General features: G+C 34.8%; 3 protein-coding genes across 3 annotated transcripts; 1 reads left to right on the top strand and 2 right to left on the bottom strand.

The window, feature by feature from the left end:
- Positions 1–2831: 2831 nt before the first annotated feature.
- On the bottom strand, positions 2832–4734 carry LOC105368683 (graves disease carrier protein). Its single transcript, XM_011507753.1, has 7 exons — positions 4581–4734; positions 4284–4376; positions 4071–4204; positions 3777–3962; positions 3551–3707; positions 3304–3445; positions 2832–3227 (listed from the first exon to the last, which is right to left on the bottom strand). Exons 1-7 carry the CDS (start codon positions 4642–4644, stop codon positions 3053–3055), a joined length of 951 nt encoding a protein of 316 aa, XP_011506055.1. The 5' UTR covers positions 4645–4734; the 3' UTR covers positions 2832–3052.
- A 756-nt stretch (positions 4735–5490) lies between these two features.
- On the top strand, positions 5491–7003 carry LOC105368682 (ribonuclease P protein subunit p38-like). The gene is made up of 5 exons (XM_011507752.1): positions 5491–5622; positions 5711–5761; positions 5843–5977; positions 6058–6274; positions 6351–7003. Exons 1-5 carry the CDS (start codon positions 5513–5515, stop codon positions 6993–6995), a joined length of 1158 nt encoding a protein of 385 aa, XP_011506054.1. The 5' UTR covers positions 5491–5512; the 3' UTR covers positions 6996–7003.
- A 34-nt stretch (positions 7004–7037) lies between these two features.
- On the bottom strand, positions 7038–8331 carry LOC105368681 (protein transport protein SFT2). Its single transcript, XM_011507751.1, has 5 exons — positions 8191–8331; positions 8006–8104; positions 7668–7872; positions 7446–7597; positions 7038–7373 (listed from the first exon to the last, which is right to left on the bottom strand). Exons 3-5 carry the CDS (start codon positions 7857–7859, stop codon positions 7103–7105), a joined length of 615 nt encoding a protein of 204 aa, XP_011506053.1. The 5' UTR covers positions 7860–7872; positions 8006–8104; positions 8191–8331; the 3' UTR covers positions 7038–7102.
- Between the last annotated feature and the right edge of the window lie 267 nt (positions 8332–8598).

Raw genomic sequence — 8598 nt, 5'->3', positions numbered from 1 at the left:
TCGAAAATTGATTTTATATCTTCTTGTCTCTATTTCTCTCTTTTTATCCAAAAAGAGAAATAAAGAGTTTCAATCCAAAAAATTACGTCTAATTTAGAGAAACTTTTTTTAATGTACCAGTACACGCACCCTTGGCATTTACTTTATGTCTTCTGTTGTATTAGAATGAATTTTGTTTTATCGAGTTTCGAATTGTACGTGAAGAAGATGATACTTCTGCATAAAATTTGTACTTTTTTTAAAAATACACTTTAAGACCAGATTTATTTATATGAATCGCCGGATTGAGAGATACGAAAACGCGTCGTGACACTTTTGCATCAAACCCTATTTAAATTACCTTTTTTTAATAAGATACGCATCTGATGCATGAAATAACAATTATTATGTTGAAAGTTAATTTTTTCACGATTGATGAACTTTTTACTAAGTAAAAAACAATATAAAACTAAACGCTTCTGATGAATAAAAACTGTGTAATTCAAGCCAAAATTAATAAAAAAAAATAAAATAATCATAATAATTACAGAATTTAAGTAAAAAGAAAAAGAAGATTGCAGATGTATTCTTAAAGTTAAGTATGAAAATTCATACACATAATGAATTATTACTGATAGTTCTCCGAAAAAGATGGCTTTAAAAAAAAAAAATAGCGTAATTAAGAGCCGAGATAAACGCTAACGACGAGACAAAATAAAATCAGTGTGTAGTATCATACGTAGTAGCAACTTGTCAAGACTGTAAATCGGTAAAATTCAACTATCAAGATAATTTTTTAACTCAAACGTTTCCCCTCCTTTTCAGACATACATATAAACAAAACAAACATTTTTTTTTCTTACTTGTTCAGAAAAAAATGTGTACTTGCTTTCGAATAAATGAATGAATTTATACAGTAACAAAAGAAAATAAAATCCCCCTTTGACTTGGATTTTAACATTTTAAGACCTTTGTGAATTTGTTTATGTAGAAGCATTTTTAGGTAAAGCCTTTTTCAAAGTAGCAACATAATACACAAAGCCAGGATAACGATAACGTCGAGAATGCATTAATTTATTAATATTAATAATATTAATTATAATAAAGAGGCAAAGTTCTGATGATTTTAACACTTGTCTGTACTTCTATTTAACATAATTTTATCATGTTAAGATAATGTGACTTGGGAGAGAAGATGATTTTCTCATTCGTTAAGAGACGAACGGCAATTGAAAAATCCGCAGCGTCATTGACAACAATCGGTCAAGTTAAATAGCGGTACAACATTACAATAAATAAATTAACAAGCGACATTTGGAAATTGTATAGTTAATTTTGTATTTGCTCTATATTTATATTTACGGTACTTTACCCAAACGATATACGTAAGAAAGGCTTATTTTAGGAAGTCGTCGAGCAAGCAAAAGGGAGGAAAAAGCGAGAGCACTAAACGAATCAGAATTGCATGACGTAAAGTACAGTAAGATAAGTTCGCTCATTATTTTGAGATTTCAATTCAAATATTATTATTCGTTTAGTGGTAGCCCCCTGTAAATCAGAAAAACTTGGATTATCGACGAATCGCGTTGTAGCGAGAAAAAAAATGCTTCGCCCCTTTTTATAAAAGAGAGACGCAATGCGCGAGATTTTCACGTCACTAGCGTGTGCAAGTTGACACCGACGACACGCGTTTAATTATTCATTTTTGGTGACCCTTCAGCAACTTATATTTCCATAACAAATTCGTGCGACACCTTCGACACTTTGAATAATATATGTCCGAGTAGAGGCAAGAAGATCATATCGTTCTGAAAGAAAGATCGTGTAAATTTAGAAACTAATACAAGCTCCGAGAATAGAAACGAATTATTCGAAATTATCAGTGCGGATTGCAAAGTTACATGGAACAGCATAAATAAATAAATAAATAAATAAATAACAAAGAAAAACCGATACAAACAAAAAATTAGATAAACAGTATGTATTGTAAAAGCATTTTATGTCGTATTAGAAAGGCGTGTCAGTATAAATTTACATGTTTACGTTCAGGCCGCGATTTCGAGAAATTTTAGAGAAAGTTCGAGGACGGGAGGGGAGGAGCTATGTTCATCAAGCGTGTTGTTTAATGTTATCTATGTTCGTAACAGTCAACTTGCGCGTGTTGCCTTCACCGCAACATCCTTTTTCACAATAACCACGTTTTACGCGGCTTGCCGTTTTACGCTGGGCCGTACTTATCGGCACCGTAATAATATTTAATAAAAATTATGTTAATTCTGCTGCTAATCCAGAGTTATTGTGTCATCGTATCACGAACGATCCAACCAAATTATTGTATTCCGATGCGAGTGTTGGTCCCTCATCTTTGAATTTAATTCTTTTTATTTTCAAACAACTATCAGATTATTCAGAAAAAATAAAATATAATAAAAAATTAAGTGACTCCACGTCTTTAATTTTCAATTTACTCACAACTGCTTTCGTATAATTTTTTGAGCACGAACCCGGGCATTAACAACGCCGCTAACGCGCGCTGCGATTAATTTGTTAATAAATGTCGTCGCAACTTGAGTGACAAACACAGGCGCATTATTACTCCTTGCAGTACGTTTATAAAAACTCGTAACGACCAATCTTGAACGGCATAAGAATTTTCCTTGCTCGCTACATTATTAATAGCACTCCATTTTCGTATCAGCGTCAGTGCAATACAATTAATTTAAATTAAAAATATATATTTTTTATGCAAGAGGCAATATTTAAAATATCGTCTATGTACTCAATCGTGAATATAGTTTCATTTTTATTTACAAAAGTTCTTAGATAACTTATATTAATATTAAGTTATTCTATTTCACAGAAATCAATTTTGTATTTTATAACCTTCAATATTTTAAAAACTGCACTTTGAAACTTACTCGTTTCATCGGGCCACCGATTCCTTTTTACATGTATTTCTTGTCAAGACTATTTACTTAAGCCATTAAGAAAGCCAATAAGGTAATTCTATAAAAAATATAACTAATAAAAATAATTAGACTAACTATAGTAAAGTTAAAATAAAAATTAGCACTCATATTTTCATTCCCGTATCTAGATCTAAGATCTGCTTCATGACTTCGTACGTGGCAAAGCTCATAGCTACCATTGGAATAGCTCTTAAATAATTAATGCTCATTCCACGATAGAGACCTTTTACTATACCATTTTCATGGTATATCATTCTCAATGTCGATAACATGCTATTGCTAGAACAAAAATGACACGCTTTGTTAATATCAACAAATAATTGTTACTCTTATTACTATTGGTATTATTGTATACCTAAATTTATAAGTTTCTGGATTCATCATTGCTAATTGCATTCGTCTTCTAGTCACGTCTAATGGATAAGAGAAGCTTTGTGCAATAGCTCCAGCAACACCGCCACACAATAATTTACCAGGAATCGTTAATACCAGACCCCCTGACGAGACAAAATTTTTACTATTAAACTTGCATTTCACGATGACAATGACAATACAAATAGGCAATATATAATACAAACACTTGGGTGTAATTGTTTTCTTACCCGTATTTTTATCACGTTTGCTGCAAAAAACATTTGGACAATATCTCATACAGACGTACTTTAACTTTTCAAACGAATAGAAAGAGAATCCCGCATATGGAATCATGCCACAAATGGTGGGTACGAATCCCCTGTACAATGCTCTCAAGCCACCTTCCTAAAATCAATAAGTCATTGTAATCATCCTGTAAAATGACAACGATCGCTTAGGTAAATAAGCGCATACATCTTTAAAGATAGATACTGCCGTATGTACAATGCCAGTATACATATGCTCTCCGGTCACTTGAAAAGCCAGGCGAGCTCTTATTGTATCGAGTGGATATGTAAAAGCCACAGCTGTGACTCCTGCCGATGAACCAGCCAAAAACTTATCGGCGTGCGTCCCACTTCCCAATTTATTGCCTAAATACTACAGGATATTTATTATTGAAACTTTTCAACAATCCATGTAAATTCCATTATAAAAGTGCTTTACTAACGACAATTTGATGAAAATTATATAAAATTAATTTCTTACCTTCTTATAAACTTCAAAAGCAGTGAATTGCGTTGCTGCGTATGGGAATATTCTTACCATTTGAGCATAATTACCTTTGTAAAGGGCAAGGAAATGTTCACGATCAACGATTTCTTTCAAACCAGAAAAAACCCCTAAATATTAATAGATTAAGGACGTTAAGTGTAAGTGAAAGTGGCGCGCTTCACGAAATTCCAGGCCAATATACATTACCCAAATGCTTGTAGTGATTATTGTGTGCTTGCAAGAGGATTTTTATTCTGTCCAGCGGGGCTACCGTTGTCTTCGAACACATCCCCGCAACCCCTGATAATGTTCAAGAAATTCATTATTCGAGAATGGCCAAGTCAATATCAAGGCCTTATCGAAAGTCCTTTTCGACATTTCGGGAAGAAGGCGGACAATTGGATAAATGGGTAAATGGATAAATAAATTAATTAACAATTATTGGATAAATTGGCGCAAATGATAATGGGATATGGAAAAAAAAAACATTGAAAATAAACGCACCGCCGGCGAAAAAACTCTTCAAGACGAACTCCAGGTTCTCGGTCCGTATGCCAAACGTCGACATGGCTTAACGCGGCCACGGCTCTCGCAAGAATGCCGTCCCCGGACGGTAAACGCACTTGGAGCTCGCAGTTTAGAAAGCAAAAATACCGCGGTGCGCGCCTTCGCGCCGCGCCGCAAGCAAACACGCGTACCTGGGATAGGGGTGGGGGAGGAGGGAACGGAGAGAGCGCACACGGCCGTTCGGCTTTTCTCTCGGGCGCAAGTGTCCCGGAATGAGTCAGTAACCTTGACTGACATTCCCGTGCCCGTCCTCGGTGGGAGGTGAGAGCTCCGTTCGAAATTCGGGTTACACTTCCGGTGAGGAGCGCGCACTTTGGACTATCAATTGCAGATTGCGAGTCGGACGATGGATGAAGGCGCCGGGGATGCCCGAAGTACTAAAGTCAATGTCCGAGCTCGAGGTCGTCGTAGTCGAGCAGCCGAGCAGCTGAGCAGCCGACTATGCGCACCGACCCCTACTTTGGATTTCCTCTCGCTTTCCACCAATCGACATCGATGCGCCTTACTTTGTCATTGCCGGCGTAGTATTTTCGTGTTGCCAGAAGCCCGCCTCCCTTGCGTTATCTTGACAGGAGGATCCCTTATTACCCTGGATTTCCTCTCGTACCCGCTATTTGCCCATTGTCCTTCGCCAATGCAAATGCCTCGTTAGCAAAACATGAGCAATATAATAATCGTGAATTCTGGAGGAGTCTTGCCCGGAGACGACGATCGTATTTTAGTTGGTATACTGTGCTAACCACGTGTACCCCTAAATTGCATCGCACATTTCTTTTTTATTCAACACTGCACATAACCTATATACGTGAATCGCTATTGTTTTGCGTTTTCTTTTCTCATTTTTCATTGCTTTGTTTTATTTCTTCGCCATGGCCACTCCAATTTTATCGAAACCTCAACAAAGAAAGTCACTCTCAGCGAAAAAGACACCGATAAGAGGCTTGAAAAATGTTTTAGGCCAACCATTCGAAATGACCTGGTAAGATTATTGAAATTTTAATGAAATGAATGAATGGCAAATAAACGCGTGTCGTTAACTTGTTTACATTATTTTTCCATCTCTGCAGGCCTCATCTCCAAAATGATCAGGATTCAGTATTGGAGAATCTTTTAAGAAAGTAATGCTTTCATCATTAAGTAAAATTTATAATAATGTTTGAAACAAAAATGCTTTTAAATGATTGAGATAAATGTTGCAGGTTATTAATAGTGTTAAAACCCGCCGAACACAAAATTTCATGGTCAAAACTTTATAAAATGAACAAGGAAGAGCGATCGGCTGCAAAGAAAGCCGCTCTGTCTAGCTGCACCGATAATAGCAACAAATTCAATTTGTATAGTGCTATATGTGCATTTGTTTATCCATCTTTGTTTTTATAAAAATTGAAAATTGTTTACGTCTTTATTATTTCAGAAACTCTGTGATTTTTGGAATTAATAAAGTTACAAGATCTTTGGAGAAAGATGACGTGAGCTGTATATTGTTAGACGCCAATGTGGATCCTAAATTACTAGTCAAACACATAGTCCAAATGGCTGAACTTAAAGGGGTGCCAACTCTTTTAATATCTTTTTTGAAAATAGTAACATTAGATACAATCGGGTTTGCTTCTGCAGCAGTTGCTCTAAAGGTAGTTGCTGGCAAAGGCACTGACATTGTAAATTTAATCATACATTTTATTCAAAAGAAGTTATTTTAATTTTTAGAAACAGGTACAAACTTCGCCCGATGATTACTTCTATTCATTATTTGAAAAGATCTCGGAATTATCCTTAGAATTTGTAAATTTAAAAAGGCCTGTGCGTTTGTTTGAAGAAAACTTACCAGTGGATGAATTGATTCCAAAACAAACTCAAAAACAGAAAACAAACAAAGATGATAATGAAAGTGAATTTGATAATGTTTTCTTAATTAGAAAGTCAAAGAAAGAAAGAGTCTTTATTCCACCAACTTCTAAGATGAAAAAAGAAACTGAAAAAGTAGATTTAAATTTTATACCTCTTTCCGATGATAAACAATTTGTTCATAACGAGAAAATGCCATCAAGGTTCTTTGAAGCACCTATTCTAGGTAATCCCAAAAGCGATAAACCTAGTAATAGTGAAAAAAATAGCGATAATGAGGGATCCAACGATAGTGATAACGTGGTATCAAATAATAGTAATAACGAGGTATCACAGAGAAAGGGTGGTAAAAGGAAATTAAAAAGGACCACCGAACACGTTAATCAGGATAAAGTCATTTATCAACCATTAAAAGTAAAACGTGTGCAAGGTAACGAATTTCGGTCAAAAGCAACGAAACTCTCTAAACAGAAAAGAAAACAACAAAGAAAAACGATTTATAAATAAACAAAGTATAATTTTATACAAAAATTTTACATTATGTACAGTGTTATATTACATTGAAAGCTTTTTGATTTTATAAATTAAAATTAATGTTTTATATGTAAAAAATGTCAGACAGATAAAGTTGAGCTAACCGAAGATTTAAACATTCTTGTAAAAAACATAAGTCCTGTTGTTCCTCCAGGTATGTGACTTATTAAAAATGATAACATTGCAATTATTTGTAATACCGCGCATAAAACAGTTAACGACGTCGATTGTAAATGGAGAGCAAAATACAAAGTTCCTGTTAAAGTAGCAATGTAGGTAATGGAAAAACACCTTCTTTCCACTGAAAACAATGATGTTAAATAAGTTAACGGACCCCACAGGAATGCAAAGCTGTAAAAATAAAATAATTTCAAATTTATGCTTAGTAAAATTAAAAGTGCAGTTATATCGTAATATTTATACCTCATTAAGAAAAACAAACTCCCTATTGAATAAAGAAGAGCAAATTTCCTAGCTTTTAAGAGTAATACAGGAATATATATGGTGGATAAACAAAAACATAAAATTCCCATTACAAAACAAATTCCAAATGCGGTGAGCCTTTGCAATCTTGTCTACAACAGAATATAATTAGTCGGATAATAGATATTAACGTTTGAAAAAGGTTATAATCGGAGCACCAACCATGCTAGGACAACATTCTTTGCTCGCGTCCTTCAACCACCCTGATTCTTCTCTGTCTTCTTCTAAACTTCTGCCAAACCATTTTCCTAAACCTAGCTTTGGAATTCCCACCGATGGCATCGCAATTTTATATTGTTTTTCATTTTTATTGCTTAGAAGATACTCGTTCAATTCCTTATTTAGATCGGCCATTTTGACACGTAACCTATACACAAGCATTATGTTTACAATTGCGGTTGGTAAGGCAGGGATTCCTTCTTCAATTTTGACGTTGACTACGATGAGTCACTCGCGACCGAGATCGTAATTATCTCGAATAGCTTTCATATTTCTATTACCTCGTAATGATAAAGTCCTCGCCCCGATACCATCGACAATTTTCCCACTGTAATACAAAGAATTTTAATTTCCTCCAGCTTATCGCGTTCTCCCGTTACCTGAAAATATAATGAATTGTTTGCCGTATAATGAAGAGTTGAACCAAATAAATAAATAAACAACATTTTTGGATTTTCAAACTTACATTTATTTAAACAAATCAACATTGACCTCATATTATGGGTTGCGTATCGTATCGCTTACGTAAATTATGCATTGCTCTACCACGCAGAACAAATATTCCCTGCATCGCGCCGTATCGTTCATTAACTATGTTTTTACCGCTTCCTTTCGTATATAATCGTTAGTATTCCTTTTTTGGTATTGATTTCAGACGATCGCGAAACACTCGGAAGGGGTATACATCCGATATCTTTTTCTTATCTAAATTAATCGATATTGATAATATCAATGGTACAATGCTGGACTAGAAAAAATGTTGAGCTTCTTCGATAAACTAATTTCTCAGTGGCAATTAACTAATGTAGGTAGGCAAGGCCAAGAAAAAACGAGCTGAAGAAGGAAAGCAATGAAATGGTATTCCTGAATAAAC

This window comes from Ceratosolen solmsi, unplaced genomic scaffold, assembly GCF_000503995.2.
Source record: "Ceratosolen solmsi marchali unplaced genomic scaffold, CerSol_1.0 scaffold1, whole genome shotgun sequence".
Lineage (NCBI taxonomy): Eukaryota > Metazoa > Arthropoda > Insecta > Hymenoptera > Agaonidae > Ceratosolen > Ceratosolen solmsi.
The sequence above is the reverse complement of the archived record's forward strand: the minus strand, read 5'-3'. Positions and strand labels throughout refer to the sequence as shown.

Bases quoted from the DNA above. Each gene is read 5' to 3' on its own strand.
- LOC105368683 (XM_011507753.1), bottom strand. From the start codon at position 4,644: ATGTCGACGTTTGGCATACGGACCGAGAACCTGGAGTTCGTCTTGAAG. The intron at 4,205-4,283 runs GTAATGTATATT...ATTAATATTTAG, and splicing joins TAATCACTACAAGCATTTGG to GGGTTTTTTCTGGTTTGAAA. The intron at 3,228-3,303 runs GTATACAATAAT...TTTTTGTTCTAG, and splicing joins CCAGAAACTTATAAATTTAG to CAATAGCATGTTATCGACAT.
- LOC105368682 (XM_011507752.1), top strand. From the start codon at position 5,513: ATGGCCACTCCAATTTTATCGAAACCTCAACAAAGAAAGTCACTCTCA. The intron at 5,623-5,710 runs GTAAGATTATTG...CCATCTCTGCAG, and splicing joins CAACCATTCGAAATGACCTG to GCCTCATCTCCAAAATGATC. The intron at 5,762-5,842 runs GTAATGCTTTCA...TAAATGTTGCAG, and splicing joins TTGGAGAATCTTTTAAGAAA to GTTATTAATAGTGTTAAAAC.
- LOC105368681 (XM_011507751.1), bottom strand. From the start codon at position 7,859: ATGGCCGATCTAAATAAGGAATTGAACGAGTATCTTCTAAGCAATAAA. The intron at 7,598-7,667 runs GTTGGTGCTCCG...ATTCTGTTGTAG, and splicing joins AAGAATGTTGTCCTAGCATG to ACAAGATTGCAAAGGCTCAC. The intron at 7,374-7,445 runs GTATAAATATTA...TTATTTTTACAG, and splicing joins AGTTTGTTTTTCTTAATGAG to CTTTGCATTCCTGTGGGGTC.